The 20,952-nt window shown below is 48.0% G+C and overlaps 1 protein-coding gene across 3 annotated transcripts in view; it reads left to right on the forward strand.

Annotated features, from left to right (window-relative positions):
* Positions 1 to 20,952, forward strand: part of MAP1B (microtubule associated protein 1B) — a 99,583-nt gene that overhangs the window by 60,540 nt on the left and 18,091 nt on the right. For all 3 annotated transcript variants that reach the window (XM_008053965.1, XM_008053963.2, XM_008053964.2), the window contains exons 2-3: positions 10,799 to 10,881; positions 13,522 to 13,662. In XM_008053965.1, the coding sequence (XP_008052156.1) occupies positions 13,531 to 13,662 (132 nt within the window). In that variant the 5' untranslated portion in view covers positions 10,799 to 10,881; positions 13,522 to 13,530. The remainder of the gene's footprint in view (positions 1 to 10,798; positions 10,882 to 13,521; positions 13,663 to 20,952) is intronic.

Below are 20,952 nucleotides of genomic sequence, written 5' to 3' on the forward strand. Positions count from 1 at the left end.
AAGAGTTTGATGGCAAATTAAATGTCAGATAAACCTGTCAAATGATTCCAGGAATCAATATTTACTAGGAAGGTTGTTTGAGCCTTTAATGATCACGTTTGTTCTCAAGGGAAATAATTCTAGCGGTATGTTCAGACCCTGGGATAGTAATACATAAAAACCGTGTGAGAATGATTTTTAAATGAGGTCACTTAAGATGTTATTGATCAAGAGAGTATCCATCATCGACACCGCCTTGATTCTCAAAGAAGGGACCAGAGAACCATCAGAATCACATGAGAGATGGCAGAAATGCAGAATCCTAGGCCCAGCCTGGTACCTCCTGAATCAGAAAGTCTGAGGGTGGGCCGTGGGAATCTGCATTTTTATTGAGCTCCTCGGGGGACTGTGGGACATACCGAATTCTGAGCAAGGCCAGCCTGTAGTCTTGCTTTTTTTGTCAGGCCGATGTGTCCCGGGCCCCTGACAGTAAATAAAACCATGCCCGGAGGCTACATAATGTATCCTAGCAGTGCGCATGGAGGTCCAACCAAGTGTGTTTTAGATGAAATCTGAAAACCAGGTATGAGTTATTATTGGATGGTTTAACATCTTTGAACTCTTCTGCCTTGACTCTGTGCAGATGTGGTTTTAGGTTTGCCCATCAGCACGGCACTGCAGTGAGAGGTCCCCTTGGGGGGTGGGGTTGTTTTTCCCCCTGACCTTCACTGGCTTTTGCCAGCCATTCACAGAGTGGCCATTTCCCAAGACGGTTCTCACGCAAGAGGCTTTTTCTCTGTTCTCCAATAGCCTCAGCTAAAAGTGCACTGATGCCTCCCGGAGCCATGCTTCTGGCCAGACCTAGTGCCAAGCATTGGATCCACACTTCTGCCTGTTAATTGGACAGAGCCACCTGGATGTCCTGCAGGGACCTCATACTCAGCATCCCCAAACCAAACTCACTGTCATCTGTCTCCCTCCCTCTCTCCCTTTAAAACGGAGTATTTGTGAAGAGCCTGCGCTCTGGAGACTTCCCAGCTCCACTGGTAACTCCTGCAGCCCCTTGGGCTGTTGCTTCATTGCCTTGGGCCTCCTTTTCCCCATCTGTGAAATAGGAACAGCGGCTTCCTCATAGGATTACTGTGCCGATTAAAGCGGGTAACAGAAAGCACTTAGATCAGGGCTTGACCCCGAGCAGGTATTCAGCAGATCTTAGCCATTTTGATGATTCATTCCTTTATCAAACATCAGTTGAGCACTTGCTGTATATCAGATACTAGTGACTTAACAATTCCTGAATTAGAGACTGTCTAAATGCCAAGTCTCCTCATTAAACTGTATCCCTTCAAGAGAGGGATGCATCTTATCCATGTTTTAACCTCAGTGCTCAGTTTATGAAAATAGCACTGATTTGCCTGAATTAAACGCTAGAAAACCATGTCTTTTATAAGTAGTTCACATTGTCTTAACAAATAAGGAATGCAAAGGCAGGAAAAACCATTAAGATTAGGGAAAAAACCCTCTGAAACCTACTAAAGAAATTTAGGTCTAATTGTTGAACCACATGAAGGTGGCGTTTTTGACCCAAAAAATAACTGATATTGGCAATCTCCTGGTTAACCTAATGATTGGGCAGAGTACTTGGCACTTGTCAGGTGTTCTTCAAAATAAAAGTCATTTCCAAATCTGTGTTCCAGGTGCTGGGATTATTCTATAACAGTCTAAGGAAAATGTATCTCAGATAAATTTTATTTTTACAAAGTAAGGATTTGGACCTTGTGAACTCTTAAAACAATCTGAGAAGCAGTAAGGTGCAGTGAAGAGATGGAGATCAGAAGTCAGATGAGCTGGAATTAAAACCTAATTCACTAGCTTATTTTGTCTTTGTGATGCTAGACAAGACAGCTCACTCTTGTTAAGCAATCTGTCCCATCACCTTCAATTTCCCCATTTGTAAAATAAGAAGAATTATGAATGTTGGTGATGTGCAACTGAGGTCATATTGCAAACAAAACATTTATCACCCATAACCCGAGTGATGGGCCTGCCGCGGTGGCTCATGCGTGGAGTCCTAGCATTTTAGGAGGCCAAGGTGGGAGGATCTCTTTAGCCCAGGAATTTGAGGCTACAGAGTGAGCTTTTGTCTCAATAAATAGATTATAAATTATAAATTAATAAATAAGTAAAGCAGCATTAGTATTTTCGCACAGTTGTACAAATACAGCCGTTGGTTGCCAGTGACTGAGGCTCATCTTTCTCTTCTGGAAAGCAAGAGGGTGCAAGAACGGATGGACTTGTCACACGGGCTCCTTCGGGTCTTCCATTCTGTGAGGTAAGGAAATCAACGCAGGTCCCAGGGGAGCACATTTCCATTTTGGCTGCCGGACTCCTCCCATCTTAAAAGCAGAGGAAAGGACTTTTGTCTTGGGCATGAGAAGCACGAGAGTTTTCCTTTGTCTGCAGCAGGGTTTGTGTAGAGAACCTGGCACAGATCCCACCTCGTCTCAGCCCCCAGGAAGCCAGGTCAGAGACTTGGAACCTGCCACCGGGGCTTACGTGAGTAGACACAGAGGAAGGTGCTTTGCAAGTGGTGAAGCGTGAGACAGCTGTTGATCTCTGCTTTGAAGGAGTCCTGGAGTTGGCTCCCAACAGGTTACGACATCTCCCTTCACTTGGAGTGCCTTAAAACAACAACAACCCTGTAGCTTCTATAGATTGTTGAAGATGCGAACTTGATGTGAGCATCAGGCCATCTTATCCTCCTTGGCTGGTGCCCACGATGGTATTGCGGGTTCTCCTTAGTGTCCTCTAGGGAGCCAGAGTTTCATCAACACCATCTATCTTACTTATTTCTACTTCTTTCAGCCAGAGGGTAAAATAGAGGAAAATGAAGCCCACTTCTCTCTCCCATGGCTTTCACTCTATCCTCTGATAGACTAGAGTTTCATCTCTTTACCCTGAGGTTTTAAAGAGGCAGAGGGAGACAAGGAAGAGGAGAACCTAAGCGAACGAGACTTGAGAGGAGGAAAACACTGAAAAGAGGATACGAAAATGGGTGAGATGAGAACTCTGCAGAAGGAGTCGGACTGTTGTCTCCTGGCATCCGGTGCCCCAACAAGCTGTGCTTCTAGTGTGTGCTGTCGGAACCCTGAACCACGAGGGGTTGGAAGATGCAAACCCAAGCCCCCGGCCACTAGGAGCAGGGCCTGTCTGCCTGTGACCCCAAGGCTCGGTTTGTGCCTCCCCACCGTGAACCATTTAGAACACGGAGAGAAGCTTGGAAGTCTTGGGGGTTTGGTGGTTTGATTCTTCAGGCATCCAGAGGTCGAAGAAACCAAAGCACAAGATGGCAGAGCACCCCTGGGAAGGATGGGCTGGAAAGACTAGCGGGCAGATGGAAAACCCAGCCCAACCCAACCAAACCAAAGCCAATGGCCACAAAAGAGGAAAGTAGCTAACGGCAGCATGGTTCAGGAAATGTGGGGAAAATCAGGCATAAACTCAAATTGTGTAATAACTAAATTCTCTGTAACACAAAAGAAAGCAAAGCCGTCTAGTTCCCAAGCAATGATCAGCTTATTTAAATGAACGTGCAACGTCTCCTGAACTTGTTTACACTGGAATTTGAGATTTTTATTCTCTTGAAGTAGCAAATGTTTAAAATTTGGAGAGCCATAGATTCAGGAACATAGATCAGCAACGAGACAGGTGCGGAAACAAAAATACATTTCCAACCGAAAAACGACATTTCCAGGAATATCAGGAGTAGGTGGGAGAGCATTTGACTGATGGTTCAGCAGAAACAAGAAGGAACTGGCCTTGGGGGGTATGTGGGAGTCCAGTGTGTGCCCTGCCAGGCCTGGGCCCCTCCCCGACCCGCGATTCAGCAGGCATTGGCTGACCCACAGCCGACCCCCGGGGCACGCGTACCTCTCACAAAGGGGAATCTTGGCCTCACAACTTGAAAATCTTTCTTTGGGTCAGGAAGAGATCAAGAAAAGGAGAAAGGAATAGCGTCAGGCCTGCTCTTCCACAGTCTTCGAGGCCTCGGGCAAGTCTCGGCTTTTTGGTCCATGGCAAGAGGATAATATTTGTTCCCACCATGTCACAGGAATATCAGTGAGGCTAAAGCAAGGCACTACCGGAAGGAAAAAATGCTTTGAAAACTCTGAAGTGCTCTCCACACGTAAGGTATTGTTGTTGTGTTCTTGGGATCGACTCTCTGGTCATCAAAGAGTTAGATGCTGTCACTAACTGCTTCTAGGTATTCGTTTTGTGTTTAGTCATTGTTGATCCAGGTAGAATAGCTCCTAGCACATACAAGGTGCTCCAACGTGCGCGTGACTCTAAAACCAGCGTGCATGTTGGGTTATGCTTTTGTTCTCTCTTCCCTGATGCTCTCTCTTGCCTCTGAGACACCCAGCCTAGAAAAGGTCCTTTTCCAAGCCTCAGACTGAGGGCTGCAAGAGCAGATAAACAGGAGGAAAGATGAACGCACTGATTGGAGGAGTTAATTTGATGTGAGGGCCCTTAGGAAATCAAACTCCCTCCAGAGCTAAGAATTTCACTTCCTTGGAAAAGGATTCAATTCCCCGGTAATGGTTGGCCTTCCGTGTTCTGTGCTGGTGCTGTTGGTCTTTGGATATCCGAGGAATCGGGAGAACCAAGTCTCCTAGCAGCTTTGTTTTTTTAAGGACGCCTCTGTGGCAGGGTTGAGGGGACTTAGTCTCGTTTTACTGGGTGATCATTGTCTCCCTGAGGGCTGAGGTGATTTCTTGCTCCAGGGGAGCGTGAGGGAGGCTTCTGTTAGGTGGGGCTGCCACCACCCTTCCCCGGGTTCCTTCCTGGAACCCTAACCCTGGGGCACCTCAGAAAGAGATCTGTCATTGTAGCCTCTCAGAAGCACCATTCCTGAATAACCCGTGTTCACCTCTTTGTCGCTCTTTCTGTTTTTCTTGCTTTAAAATGATGAGATGGGAGAGAGCGGCACAGGGAGAACCATTGGGGGCTCTCGAGACCAGGCTTTGTGCTGCCCCTGGGGCTTCCTTACTTGCTGGTCCCTTCCCTCTCTCTGAGAAGGGAGCTCTGGAGATGTCTTCCTGCAGACCGGGGCTGGGCCTGGGGCTGACTCCGGGCCCCGATGTTAGTTGCTGGATGGAGAGGGCTTCTTGGAGGACCCTAGAAGAAAAGGACATTCACTAGAAAACTGCTGACTCAGGAGGCTCTCCTTGTCCGCACCAACTCCCCTTCTCTTCAAACCAGTTACATGTTTCCTTTTCGAGTTATGTGGGCTCTCACAGAAAGGAGGCCTGGAAGCAATTTCAAAGAAAAAGCACCGTTAAAAGCTCACGCGTGTCATCCCAGCATTTGGGAGGCCAAGGTGGGAGAATCACGAGAGCCCAGGAATTTGAGACCAGGCCGGGCAACATAGTGAGACCTCATCTCTACAAAAAATACAAAAATGAGCTGGACGTGGTGGCGCGCGCCTGTAGTCCTAGCTACTCGGGAGACTGAGGCGGGAGGCTGAGACACAAGGATCGCTTAAGCCCCCAAATTCAAAGCTTCAGTGAGCTAGGATCACACCAGTGCACTCCATCCAGAGCCTGGGCGGCAGAGTGAGATCCTGTCTAAAAAAATAATGCTGCTGGGAGACCTGTTAGTAATTCATTTTTTAGCTCCTGTATCAAGTGTCTTTCATTTCTTGCTCTTAGCCATCTAACTACATTTTATCCCAGGGAATGTTTTCTGCACATGAGGTTGGAGGTTAGAGGTTTCCTCTCAAAAAATCCACTTTGGTGAAGAGGTTGGGTTGAAGGACTCTGATTGCTCTCATTGTCTCTTCCTTCCCTCCCTTCTTTTCCTGCTCTCTCCTTTCTGTCTTTTCATGAAAACAGACTTTAAAATCAAGACACTTTGTGCTTGGGTTCTTTCCTTGATCTGCCATACTTTACTTTTAGAGGTATAATCCTGAGCCGGCTTTATCTCATGCATTTCCTTTTCTAACTGTAGAATCTTCACGTTGGAAATTTTTCTAGTGTCGAATCCCCGTAACAGATGCTTTTTTCCCAAAGGACGTAGGCAGGGGGTGGAGGGAGTTGGGAGGTGCAGACAGGCCGGTGGCAGGAGCTGGCAGAGCCCGGGGCAGGCATGGGGGCAGGAGGGCTTTGCTCCGGGCTGAAGCCCCTGCCCCAGCCCCGGCTGTCAGTCCTGGTTACGGGTGATTCAGTAGAAACCCGTAGTCTTTTCTTCCATTCTTCCATTACCACTCCTGCTTTCTTCTTCTGAAACAAGGGAGAAGCCTGTGTGTGTGCATGTGTGTGTGTGCAGATAAATCTTAAACTCTATGGAGAAGAGACCCCCACAGCCTCTAGAAATGTATATGCCTAGAAAACAACATTCTTGCTTTAAGAGATTTCGGAATCACCTGGATATAGTAAAACTTAAACCACGAAAACAGCCCAACCTTGAAAGACACATAGATCCAATGAATCTTCCCGATTTTCAAAAAGAAAAAAAAAAAAGAAACAGAAATCCCAGCCATCACCGAAAAATACAGGCTTCTTTCTGAGTTCCAAACACAGCTCTGGGAAAGCTCAAACAAAAGTGGCATTGTCTTCAAGGCCCCTGCTGCTTCGAGGGTCCCCAGAAGGGTCCCCAGACGGTTCTCTTTGGATGCTGAGGTTGGCAGACCCCTTTCTTTTCCACAGTGTTCTCCACCATCCCAGCCCCGCACCCAGGTCGAGGCTTCACAATGACACCGAGTCTTGTGGGGAAGCCCTCAGAGACTTTTTTTTATTGCGGCAATAAGGGACATGATCATTCCATCTCCAGCCCCCCCTTGCTTCCCTCAGGCCAGTGCTGAGGAAAGTTAACTCTTCCTGGGGCCGCCTGAGGTGTCGGATGGAGAGGGCAGACTGGAGTGCTGAGGACAGAGGCAGGAACCAGGCTGCCTTTCTTTCCTTAGAACTTCCTTTCTGTAGCAACTGAATGGGACCTTTGCAGGCTAGGGTGGTGGCCTCCCTTCACAACGCCTGGCCCAGTTCCCAGCGTGAAACATTCCCCAAATATGCAATTTTGTGAGCATCCCAGCCGCCTGCCCTGGAGAACTGGCACCCACGGGGATGCCAGCGGAGGGGGCACGCCAGGCCCCACCCCCAGGCCGGGCTTGGCCAGAGGCTGGGGCGGCCTGGCCCCAGGCTATGTTGTCCCGGGGAGGGATCTGGCCAGCAGTCCAGCGGTGACAAGAGCTAGAGGCTTCTCTCTCTCCCTTTAAATCCCCTCCATTCAAATCCGATCCTATAAAAAGACTTTTGTTGAGGGAACAGCTATGGCATCTTGGTGCGCGCCTGTGCCATTTCTCTCCGTGTTTCCAAAGACGGGCAGAAAGACGTCATGAGTTGAATTCCTGGGCACAGAGGTGTGAAGAGTGACTTGGGAGGAGTGGGGTGACTGGCAGCAGTCACGTGACATTTGTTTTCGAGTGATGAAGCCAAAGAGGAAAGGAACATCTGGTAGACGGTAAGCAGCCCCCTGCCAGGAGGCGCCTGGGGGCGGGTGGCCCGCTGTGTGTCTGAGGAGAGGGTGCCCTGGGTGGGCAGGAGGTGGGCTGTTCATGGGCCTTGTGCGTTGAAGGGTGCGTGAGCAGTTTTGGGGGCCTTCTGTGCCACCACTTTGGAAAGAGAGGGGCTCTGGTTTCATTACTATCTCTTGGGAAGGAGCCGCTTCTATATACCTTGCTTTTGTGAATTTTCCCACAGAATACAGCCATGGTGACAGTCACACCCGGTCACTATGCTGCCTGATGCTTTGTGTGCTCACAAGAAAAGTCTCACCAGGGAAATGACTATTGGCTTCTTTTCGGTCTTGAGCTTTTGTTTAATTTCGTCTCACGTTAGTGCCTTCAAAATTCCTAAAATCTTTGTTTCAAGGAGGCTACTGATGGAAGGACCTAGGAAGAAGGTCGTTTTATGGGTTTTGCTGATTTTCATTTCATTTGCTTATTCATTTCGATTTTCATTTGCTTTAGTTTTAAATGCACATAGTTGTCAAGCATAAACACAACCAAAGGCAAAAAAGCAATGTCCAACAAATTATAGTATTTAGTATTCCTAATAAATGAACTCTCTTACCTGTGGCTTATTCTCTCTTTTTTTTTTTTGGCTAACAAAGAATACATTTTATTTATCATCTTATTGCTCATTTTAGCCATTTATACAGAGGCAGAAAACACAAGTATTTTCTCTTGGAGTATGGCTTTTATTCTTTGGCTATTTGGTAAGAAATATTCAGAACACTTGATTACATTTAGTGAAAAATTTAAAGCCCTCCACTGATTATCGCATGACTAATAATATTACAATGAAAATTACATAGTTTTTTATATACTTACCTGTTATTGTTAACCGTAGTTTTTTGCCTGCTCCAACCATGTGATGTTGTTCTGTTTTGGAGTGTCTTCATTTTTAGACATTTAGAGGAAGACACTTTCTCTTAATTTTACCTTCTTTTATTAAGTACATGTTCTGCCACCCTTGCCTTTTTTGGCCGGTATTTTTCTCTGAATGCTTTCCGTCTTCTTGCTTCTTTAAGCACCTCTCTGATTTGATTCCTTCAGACTTTCTTCCCTAGGACTCCTTTAGCATTTGATGTCGGTGCCTTCTCTATTTTTCCAAATCCTAGAACGAGTAGCTAGCACCACAGAGCAGTGTAGCAGAAAGAGTTTGGAGTCAGGCAACCTGGGTGCAAACCCTGGCCGACCACCTACTGGTTGTGTGACGCTGGACTGGTTCACTCACTTGTGCTCCTTGACGGTAAGGGGAGCTAATCATGGTGCCTGTGTCACAGAGCTCTTCTGGGGATTAAACTAAGTCACATATGTAAAGTCTTAGAACAGTGCCCGACACCCGTTGTCATTTCATTCGGGCTTCTTCTGTATGTGATGTAAAGTTTTTTGATAAATATTGCTGTTAGGGAACATAAGATGGTAGAAGAGAGTGGGCTTGGTAGTGGCAATGGTGGTAGGTTGTAAGTGAGCGTGCTGCTGTTTCTGTAGAACTTATGGTCCTTTATGATGTAAAGGGGGAAAAAAAACTCTTAAGTAAGCTGCATATCCTGGACTGCTTTCTTTTTTTTATTTTCTAACTGCTTTTTTGAGACATAATTTGCGTGCCATGCAATTCACCCATTTATAAAGTGCACTATGCCATGTTTTTTGATATGTTACATTATTAGATCTTAAAGTTGTGATAAAATGTGCACAAAGCATAAAATTGACCATTTTAACTATCTTTAAATGTACAGTTCGGTGTCATTAAGACATTCACAAGGTTGTACAAAATCATTTCTATTTTAAGTGTTATCACCCCAAACAGAATCCGTATCCATGAAGCAATAACTCCCCCTTCCCCCTCCCTTAGCCCCTGATAACTTCTAATCTACTCTCTGACTATGAATTTGCCTATTTCAGATATTTCATGTAAGTGGAATTATACCACATTTGTCCTCTTGTGTCTGGACACAAGATTTTTTTTTTTTGGCATAATGTTTTCTAGGTTCATCTACATCACGGCATTATCAGAACTTCCTTCTTCTTCATGGCTGGGTAATATTTCATTTTATGGATATACCACATTTTACCCAACCATCCACCTTTTGGCTATTGTGAATAACGCTGCCATTCACACTGGCATGCGAGGATCTTTTGAGTTCCTGTTTTTAATGCCACCTGGAAGTAGAATCGCTGGGTCATATAGTGATTCTATTTTAGCTTTTTCCAGAACCGTCAAACTGTTTGTCTGGAAAACAGTTGCTTTGGGTTATTCTCTGGTGTCCAGCTCCCTCAGATTCTCTTCTGTTTTCCTCCTGTCATCCAAACATCATTCTACTCCCAAGCAGCAGACATGTTCTTGGCTTCCCTCCCAACCACTCGTCTCCCTCCCACTTTTCTGAAAGGAGATCCCTCTTCTCTGCCCTGTATCCGCTGGCAGAGCATGTGTCACCAACTCTGGTCACACATCCACCTGCTCACTTCCAACCCATTGCCCAGGGAAGGTGGCTCTTTGTAGAAGATGTCCACAGACCTCAGTTCATTTTGGCTGGGGGGGCTGCAGGACGACCCTAGGACCTGTAAGGCATGGGAAGTCAGGGATTTGAGCCAAAGGTCTTGCAGCCCACCCCCCCAGACAGGCTCCCTCGTCCCACATGACACCGCATGTCACCGTTCCCCATCAGCTCTGCTCGTCTTGAGGGGACAGTGGAGCCCTCTTTCCCAGAGAGTAGTTCTTCCCTTCTCACTTCCTCACGGTTCCTCCAGTTCTCCATGAGCAAGTGAATTCATTAATGAATCCTCCAGCAGCCTGTGAGCCTGCCTCAGACAGCCATTCTGGTGGTTGGGCTAATTGTTAGCTGGGGTTTCTGGATGTCATTCATTTCACAATAAGGTTCCTAATTAATCTCAGCCCAGTTCTCACCAGAAGAAAGGCTGATACGGAGAAACATCCCCAATTACCATGAGAAAGGAAACGTCAAGAGCCCCCGTTGAGTTTTCCTGGCACCCACCCTTGTCTCAGATGGAAACCGCCATTACCGCCAGGAGGCTGCGTAGGGACCGGCCATGAAGACTAGAGCGTGGGGAGGAGCCTGGACCACACAGACCTGCTCTTGGAGGAGCCGACCGTGTTTCCCAGGGTAGTCTAGAGAATCCCGGTGCCGTGGGCCACGTCGGAGGCAGAAGCTCCTCTGCTGTCCCAGAAGCACGCCGGGTGGTTTTCCTCTGGAAAAGCTAAAGGCCCGTCTTTTGTGTGTGTTCTTGTGCCTGCAGGACAAAAGATCCTTCATCACCGAAGTGACGTTTTAGAAACGGTGGTCCTGATCAACCCTTCCGATGAAGCCGTCAGCACGGAGGTAAGCATTGGGCTTTGCAGAGGCCTGAGGCAGGGCCGCCACACTGGACAGGGACCCACTGATGACAGGGCTGGGAAGGCGAGGGCAGGAGAGGAACACAGAAAAGAGAAATCCTGGGCCCAGGGGACCTCCTTAACCCCCAGTCAGCGGCTGGTTTTCTGCACTGGTGCCACCCCCTCTGCCCCTCCCGGTCAAAATGAAGCGGAAGGCGGAAGGCTAGCTGGCACTGCAATGTTTTGTCCAGGCGGGTGGTCAGGTGCATGCACTGGCCCCAGACTCCCTGGGCATTGTCCTAATCCCTCTTCTGCCTCTTACTACCTGGTGGCAAGAGGGTATGGGATCTTGGGCACGGATGGGAGGGGAGCTCATGGCATGGAGTCTCACAGGGACACGGCAGGGGAAGTAGACGACAGGCCCTCAGGCTGGGACACACAAGACAGACTTGGAGAAGGGTGGCATCGCAGATGCGAGCCCCCTTCAGAGCTATCCTGCCTGCAAACCTTCTCGCTGCTGAAAGGCAGGAGGCGTAGCGGTCAGGCGCGTGCACTGGCCCTAGACTGCCTGGGCGTTATCCTAATCCCTCTTCTGCCTCTTGCTACCCGGTGGCCTTGAGAGAGTGATTTGCTGTCTTTGTCTCAGTTTGCGCCTCTGTGAAATGGAGAGTGTTAACAGTCCCCGCATTCAAAGTTCAAATTTAATGTTAGGCTTAAAAGTGGGGAGTACTTAGAACATAGCATGGCGCATCATGACTGACATGTAAATGTTGGCTGTTATTATTAGTATGATTGTTGCCACCATAGGAAGATGTGCTACAGAGAGAGTCATTGGGTATTTCAGAGCCCACTGCGACGTAAGAAATTGGCTAAAGCCAAGAATACCCGGTCACCCAGCCAGAGGTGTGGCTGTAGCTCCATTTTCTACTTCCTCTATTATGGTTGAGCACTTTTGAAATCGAATGGCTTCTCGGACAGTCAAGTTGCCAGAGTCCCTGGGAGCCTCCTTCGTCTGCCACGTCTCTTCTGTCCACACTTTGAGCATCCCTGTGACTGTTTGTATAAATGGAGCTGTAATTTACTTCCCAGAAAATCCATCCTTTTAAAGTGTGCAGTTCAGTCGTTTTTAGTATTTTTACAAGTCGTGCAACCATCACCACAATCAAATTCCAAAACGTGTCCATTATACCCCCAAACCCCGAACCCTCTGTTCCTCCTCACTACTGGCAACCACGAGCCTACTTTCTTCTTATAGATCTGCCTGCTCTGGACATTTCATATGAATACAGTCACACAACATGTGGCCTTTTGCATCTGGCTTATTCTACTTAGCATAACGTGTTCAAGCGTCGTCCATATTGTCTCATGTACGACTGCGTTCCTTTTCATGGCTGTGTGACCCCGTACGGCTAGGCCTCATTTGTGTGTCCGTCCTTCAGTTGATGGACGCTTGGGTTGCTTCTGCTTGCGGGCTACCCTGATGTAACCTGTTCTGACCTACTTCTTTCTGCTTTGGATCAGCAGGACCTCCTTGGCAGTCCATTAATAATGGTGCAGGGTTGGGGAAAGTGGTAGGATAGCAGTCTCTCCGGGACTAACAGAATCAGGAAGTCCTTGCAACTTGAAAAAACCTGGAGAATTAATATATGTCCAGGCAGACTGCCTAGAACAGCTGTGAGACATGAAAAAGGAAAAAATAAGGAATTTTTGAAACAGGAATCCAGGCTTGTCTGTGGAGCAGATGGGGCTGAAATAATGACTTAGGTGTGTGTGTTTCTCCATGGTTAGACTGTGGGATTCTTGGGCAAGGGGTCGTGCCCTGTTTATTTTTGGAGCCTGTCTCCAGCCCAGTGCCTGGCATGGGGCTTGGCACGTAGTATGTGCTGAACATTCGTGAACTGGGCTCAGAACGAATACCTTGGTGCTTAACGTGGCGTTTCTGCTGAAGGGCAGCTGGCCTCCTGCCACTTGGAGTTCACAGGGAGTTCTTTAGCGCAAACCATTTGCAATTCTGTTTCGAAGCTGGCTGTTCAGGGGTCACCTTTTCTTTATGCTCTGGGTCAAGCCCCTCGAGGGTCCCACAGGAGGCTGCACTGGGAGCTGAGCGTTGGCCGCATGGCTGGGAAGGAAAGGGATGCCGGATGGGAGGGGCTGGTGCAGGACCCCACATGGAACCCTGAGCTTCCTGGGGAGCAGCTAGGGGACCTGGTGACTCAGCCTGTGAGATATTCACGAGGCTTCCCTGGTCCCCAGGCTCCGTGCTGCCAGCGGACACTTCCGAACAGCTGTGGAACCAATGATGGCCAGCTGTGAAGGCCGCTTTGGAAAAGAGGAGGAAACTGGGGAGGGGAAGTCAACTGTCACGACTGTCTTGGTTGTAGCAGAACTTTGAAAATGGCATTCGTGGGGCAGCTGATGACCACACTTATCGTTTCTGTGGGGGATTCCTGCGGTCAGGACTTCGTTCTTTCATCCCTCCCCGTCCTGGGCACGCCCTGCCACCACCATCAAGGGACGTTATTAGACTTAGGGAACGAACGCTTTGGTTGGTGATACACTTGGATGGCTGCCCAGGCTAGGCCTGTCCCGAAGGTGAGTTGGCGGCACTGCCCGCAACTCCGGTTCCATGCCCTCTGCTTCCTTTCAGGTGCGCTTAATGATCACGGACGCCGCCCGACACAAGCTGCTCGTGCTGACTGGGCAGTGCTTTGAAAACACCGGAGAGCTTATCCTCCAGTCCGGCTCTTTCTCCTTCCAGAACTTCATAGAGATTTTCACCGATCAAGAGGTGGGTTCCTGTCTGGGAATGTCTGTGCTCCCAGTTGCTTGGGTGCTGTTATCACCTTAGGCTGCTCTTTGAAAGGACTGGGGGATATAGAAGAACAGGGGAGGGGATGTCACAGCTCCTTTGAAACATGCAAAACTGTGTGAGCCTAAATACTTTGGTGCTATGGCTCGTCGCCAAAAGAATTTAGTGCACTTACCTATATAATTTGTTGGAGCCCTTGTTTTTCTTCTTTTTTGAGTTGGAGTCTCACTCTGTTGCCCAGGCTGGAGGGCAGTGGCACGCTCACGGCCATCCAAGCATCAACCTGCTGGGCTCCGGCGATCCTTCCGCCTCAGCCTTCCAAGTAGCCGGAACTACAGGCGTGCACTACCACGCCCGGCTAATTTTTTGATTTATTGTGGAGACGAGGTCTTGCCAAGTTGCCTGGGCTGGCCTCGAACCTGCAGGCTCAGGCAGGTTCGAACCTACTCGCCTCGGCCTCCCAAAGTGCTGGGATTACAGGCTGAGCCACCGAGCCTGGCCGGACCCATTCTTACTGTACCTGAGATTTAGATGGGAGGTTGGAACGGTCAACATTTTACAGATGGCAAAAATGATGGAGAAGCTTGAAATGTCAGAGCCCCAAGAAAAGCCAGGTTTTCTGTTTTCTGAAAGAATATGCCAAGGATCTCTTGGGCTTTGGGTAGGGTTTAACTGCCTTGATCTCTTTCAGGATGTGTACCTACTTTTCCAGGCTTAATTGTTTACATTTTTCTTGCTTGTAATGACTGATCCCAATGTTTGAACTTGGGCTCTTTGAAAATCCCACGAAAGGGAAAGGGTTCTAGAAAAGGAGGTGTGTAGGCAAATGGGGGCACATCTCTCACCCAAGAGAAAGGTGTTTCGAGGAGCTGGACTGGAGCTGGATCATTCCCATTTCTAATGCACATCTTATTCAGAGATAATAAGTGGGAAGTATTGAAAATTATATGACGTGAGTGGCACTTGGTAAAATCAGATCTACAATTTTTTTTTTTTTTTCGAGTTGGAGTCTCACTCGGTCGCCCAGGCTGGAGCGCAGCGGCCGCTCCCGCCCACCGCAGCCTCGACCCGCTGGGCTCCGGCGATCCTTCTGCCTCAGCCTTCCGAGTAGCCGGAACTACAGGCATGCGCTACCACGCCCGGCTGATTTTTTGATTTATTGTAGAGATGAGGTCTTGCCAAGTTGCCCGGGTGGGTCTCGAATCCGCGGGCTCAGGCAGTCCACTCACCTCAGCCTCCCAAAGGCGCGGGATGACAGGCTGAGCCACCGAACCCGGCTCACAATTTTGCTTATTTCAGCTTGAGAATTTTCTGTGGCTGGGAAATTTTTCAAAATAATGTGCCCTTTTCATCTAGCTTATTTGTTTCTAGCACTTATGGGAACAGTTCAGGCTATCACCATAGCACTCCGGTAGCCTGCCTGTAGCTGGTAGCAGCTTTCTAAATGGAGGAACATGCTGATAAGAAGAGTTACCACACTGGCCTGGTGCAATAGCTCTTGCCTTGGACTCTGGGAGGCCAAGGCAGGAACATTGTTTGAGCCCAGGAGTTTGAGACCAGCCTAGGCAATATAGCGAGGCCCCGTTTCTATAAAAAAAATATTTAAAAATTAGCCAGACGTGGTGGCGCGTGCCTGTAGTCCCAGCTCCTAGGGAGGCTGAGGCAGAAAGAAACCTTGAGACCTGAGTCCAGGAGGTCGAGGCTGCGCTGAGCAGTGATTGTACCACTGCACTCCAGTCGGGGCAACAGAGTGAAACCCTTACTCAAAAAGAATAAACAAACAACAAAAAAACGGTCTCACTTGGACTGCAAAGGGCTCTGTGTCTTTCTGCATTTAATCTTCCTCAGCCCTGCAGTTCACAGAGAGGTCTCTGTGTACTTTTCATCACTGGCAAGGACTGTAAGCAAACTGCCCAGTTTCATTTGGTTCACCTGGAGGCTTCTAGAAAAAACTCGGGTCAGATGGCATAATGACGTTCCCTCTCCACTCACCGGGGATGGGGGACTGCAAAACGTGAAAAGGAGAGCCCGGCTCTCAGAAGGTGTGGCGTCATCTGCATCTTCAAGCACATACCAGGAAGGGACCCTCAGGCCGTCAGCACCTTTCTTAGAGGCTTCAGGGCCCACTCTCAGTGGGTGAGTCTTTACCACTTCCCAATGCGGGCTTTGGCCCTGTCTTCCTCCAAGGCTGCCGGGTTCGGGCTCCCTGTGGCTGTCATCTTGGTATCCGCTGCACCTGCACCTAGGAAAGGCTGTTCAAAGCGTCCAGTGAACCGCTTGTGCAGTTGCATTGAAATTCCCAGCGAGAGCCACTGTTCTCACTCTGCCTACTGCCCTGAAACTGTGTGTGATCATCATTCTGTCAGAATCTTTTTGCAAGATTGCGTCCCCATGTGCATGCTGTACCCGGAAGCAGGTGGGCATTTGTCTAGGAGCTCAGAGGTCACACACATTATTAGCCTCTTGCCTCTGGGAAGGGGGAGAGCTGTAGAGGCCTGGAAGTGGCCCAGCGACATGGTGAGCAGTTAAGTGGCTCATGGAGATGCACACAGGCACCTTTTAGGCATCCCTGTGCCGTTGCGCGGTGAGTTTCTAGGGGATGGTTTCTACCCAAGTCATGGGTTTGTCTTTTTTTGCCACGAAACCAATGGAAATGTGGAACGAAAAGTGTTTATCATTGCCAAGATTTTAAATAAGGAGGGATCGCAGTTCATCTCCCTGGACCCCAAATAATACCTTCCCAATCTCTTTAAATAAGGCATAGCGTTATGAATATTGCGGCTTAAATCGTTTTTGCTAGACAGTGGAAGTAAAAATTTAACACACTGAGCTGTGCATATTCAGATGTGGCCACTCATTATAAAAGGAAAAGAAATAGCCTTAAGAGAAGAACTCAGGTTCCATGAAAGGACAGATTCCCCAGGGTTTATCATCGTTGGGGTGGGTTCTGAAAGACACACATCTTCATTGCACTCAGGCAGGTTTTATGAAGGCCAGGCACTATGTCATATTCTCCTCTGTTTCCCCCACAACCTTACACATTGATACTTTGCAGGCAGTAATACTCGATACATATGGAAAAGGAGCTGGGCTCGGTGGCTCAGCCTGTCATCCCGCGCCTTTGGGAGGCTTAGGTGAGTGGATTGCCTGAGCCCCCGGGTTTGAGACCCGCCTGGGCAGCGAGACCTCATCTCTACAATAAAACAAAAATGAGCTGGGTGTGGTAGTGCGCCCCTGTAGTTCCAGCTACTTGGGAGGCTGAGGCGGAAGGATTGCCGGAGCCCAGCGGGTCGAGGCTACGGGGGCCGGGAGCGGCCACTGCCCTCCAGTCTGGGCGACAGAGTGAGACTCCGACTCAAAAAAAAAAAAAAACCTATGGAAAAGGATCTCTAGGGTTTTCCTTAACACACTGGATCAGTGGTGGGGAAGGTGACAAAGAGAGAGCACCGGGTAGAATTGACTCTCTCTCTCCTGCTCCAGCCAAAGCTCCTCAGTCTCTATCTCTTTCACATTGTGGACTTTGAAGAAAGGAAGCCACAGCTGAAGTGGCTTGAAAACCGCTGGACTAGACCAATGGTCGTCCATCGTGACCTTGGAAAAATGGTTGAACACAGAATGACTTGGTAGCCAAAGGACCTTAAAGGCCATCGTGTGTGCGGTTCCCTTTAGCCAGTCCTTGAAACATACGCATTGATTCCAGAAAAGCCAGAAGCACAAGTTGGAAAAACAAAAATGATCCTTTGTTCTTTTTTCTTTATTTAATGACAACAGCTAAAAATAAATGAACTGAGAAATAGAACTATCAGCGCACTTGGAGCTTCAGGTTTTGGGAGTTTCAATCATTAGAGATCAACCACAACAGCAGAACTTACAGCCAGGACAGTGTCTGGCTGACCCCATTCCTCCCTGAAATTCCAGGATGGTGAAATCATCATCTCCCACAGGCATTTTTCAGTCTCTCTGTTGGAAATTGTTTCCTTATTCGTCTCCGTTGTATCATAAGGAGGGAACGTGTTTCCTTTCTACCTACAGTATCTTAGCTATCCTTCACCAACACTGCCAGGTTTTTCTCCCTTTAGATTAATCATCTTCAGCTTTACCCATAGTTCTTCATAAGATACTGAAAGTTTCTTGCATTCCTTGGTCACTGTTCTTCAGACTTGTTCCTCTGTGGAGAAAGGGACATGGGATGAGTATGCAGAGATTCAAAAGTTCAGTCCTGGTACCTGTGGAGTTATCAGATGGTTGGATCCATAAGTCCAGAGCTCAGGGAACTTGGAGCTGGCCTAGAGACATTTGGAACCATTAGCATTTTAGAGGTATTTTTTCAAGCCCTAAAGGTAGGTGGTATGATATCCTATAGAGAGAAATGTATTAAGAAGAGAAAGGGACCCAGGCCTAGCATTTAGAAATCAATAAGGTCAAGGTGAAGGAGCCAGCCAGGGAGATTTGTTTCCGTCTTTGGGGGTCTGATTTCTCGAACACATCATGACTAAAACTGGACACCCTATTCCAGGAATCATTTGACCAGGTTTGGATTGTGAGAGTTGATGATCTCTATGGTTTCCTATATAATCTTCTATTTTCAAAGTCTAAAAGAAGCCACGTGTGGTGGTTCAAGGCTGTTAATCCCAGCACTTTGGGAGGCCGAGATGAGAGGACTGCCTGAGCTCACGGGTTTGAGACCAGTCCAGGCAACTTGGCAAGACCTCATCTCTACAATAAATCAAAAAATCAGCAAAGCATGGTGGCATGCGCCTGCAGTTCTGGCTACTTGGAAGGCTGAGGTGGAAGGATCTCCTGAGCCCAGCAGGTCAACACTGGGTTGGCCATGGCATGCCACTGCACTCAGCCTCGGTGATGGAGTGAGACTCTGACTCAAAAAAAAAAATCAGAAAGTATAAAAGTAACTTTTGATCATCACCATGCACGATTCCATGTCAATGGGGAAGAGATGCAGGCTGTGGGGAACGCTACAATTGACATAATAATTGACACAATTATTGATACACAATTAAGTACAGAGCCATACCACTGAGGGGCCTTGAGGTTTAAGCTGCTTTGGCTTCATGATAAATCCATTTGACGGTCAACTAAAATCCCTGAGTCTTTTCCATGGATATCGTCGTTAAGCTACATCTCCCAATCCTGTGGTTTACCCTGCTGGTTTATTGAACCTTACATTTATCCATTTAGAATGCCATCCTGTTAGAGTTGACTTAGCCACCATCATCCCAGTGTCGAGAGCTTCTATAAATATCTTAATTCTGCCCTCCCGCATGGTGCTGTGTCTTCCATTTTCGTACTGTCCACAGAGATGATAAGCCTGTCTTCACCGTCTTCATCCAAATGAATACTTAACAGGACAGCAAATGAGCCTTGAGGCGGCCCACCACAGACCTCCTGCCAGGTTGACCCTAATCAGCACTATTTATGTGGCTGGCGAGAAATCCACCTAATTCTGCTCTCACACTATATAGAGATCCTATTAAATGTCTGGCTAAAGCCCAGAGATACACTGTCTACTGTATTTCCTCATCAACCAAGCAAGTAACCTAATCAGAAAAGGAGATGTCGTTAGTAGGCCATGGTTTAGATATTTAAATCTTGTTTCATTAATATCATCTGCAGTGAAGCCATTTATTTCCTATATCTTCCTTCCTCTTCCAGTATGCCTGCATTTAATCAGAAAAAGTAATTAACAAAAAAGATTATCTTTGGCCTGAAGCAGTAGTTCTCTCTTGCATCTGCCATGTATCTTTGTAAGAGGCAGGGTAGCCCTCACTGTGGTCGCCTCCCACGTGCCCTCTCCAGGAAGACAGCATGTGTTGGATTGGCTGAGTTGAGTGCAGTTCAACAAACACCTGCTCTGGCCTGATTATGTATGGGGTAAAAAAAAAAAAAGGTGCAAAGATATAGAAGATGTTTTTCCCGCTAACCAGAAACTTTCAGTGTAGTGGGTCATAATTGTTACCATTCACTGTGATGGTGATGTCCCAGTTTGTTCAGGAGAAGCTTCAGTTGCCAAGTCTAAGGACTCATTATGGGTTTCCTTGCCACTGTGAATGCTGTTGGATTCTCCCGTGGCTCTCGTAGCTCGCTGAGTAAGACTTGATTGAGTGCATCGTGGACTGGCCACTCCTAAAACCCCGTTGTTGCCCTTGAGACCCGGATTTTCTACTGTGCTTGTTGGCCCGCGGGTCCAGAAAGAGGCTGTGGGGGGAAATGAGGGCTTCGGCCCGGCTCGGTGGCTCAGCCTATAATCCCAGCACTTTGGGAGGAGGTGAGTGGATTGCCTGAGCCTGCAGGTTCGAGACCAGCCCGAGCAACTTACTGAGACCTCGTCTCTACAATAGATTTTTTAAAAATTAGCCAAGCATGTTAGTACACGCCTGCAGTTCTGGCTACTTGGAAGGCTGAGGCAGAAGGATCGCCGGAGCCCAGCAGGTGGGCGCTGGGGTGGCCATGAGTATGCCACTGCCCTCCAGCCTGGGCGATGGAGTGAGACTCCGACTCCAAAAAATAAAAAAGAGAAAAGAAAAAGAGAAAACTGGGGGCTTCATTCCGTAGTATAGCTCCAGAGATGTGGGAGTCGTTCCTCTTCTTCCTCCTCCCTGCCCCGTTTCATCTGATTCCTTCATGACCGACTCTCTCTAGCCCTTCTCTCTACATTCTAGTCTCGTCACACATGGTATGCTGCTGTTTCTTCCCTGTTTCTTTTCCAGGTTTCCCCTCTCTGGAAAGGAAGCTGCCCATTTCTGCTTTAACTTATGCATCATCGTTTTTATTTGCCAACTTCTCCTGGCTCTTTTGTGACCTCTGGCGTCCTCAGCATTCTGTGTATCCTTGTTTATTTGGGGTCATCTCCTGCATTTCATAGAGACTCTCTGGTAGAATCTGGGTCCTGTGGCTTATGCCTGTAATCCCAGCACTTTGGGAAGCTGAGGCAAGAGGATTGCTTGAGCCCAGGAGTTCAAGACCAGCTTGGGCAACATAGTGAGACTCCATCTCTACAAAAAATATTTTTGAAAAATTAGCTGGGCCTGGTGGCACACACCTGTAGTCCCAACTGTTCAGGAGGTTAAGCTGGAGGATTACCTGAGCCCAGGAGTTCGAGGCTGCGGTGAGCTATGATCACGTCACTGTACTCCAACCTGGGTGATAGAGTCAGAGCCTGTCTCAAATAAGTGAATAAATGAATGCATGAATCTCTCTGGCAGAGGTGAAAAGATAGACCCTGTTTCAGGTAAATGAATGAACGAATGAAAC

The sequence above is a fragment of the Carlito syrichta genome, unplaced genomic scaffold, assembly GCF_000164805.1.
Source record: "Carlito syrichta isolate Samal-C Ts95f unplaced genomic scaffold, Tarsius_syrichta-2.0.1 Scaffold288910, whole genome shotgun sequence".
NCBI classification, from domain to species: domain Eukaryota; kingdom Metazoa; phylum Chordata; class Mammalia; order Primates; family Tarsiidae; genus Carlito; species Carlito syrichta.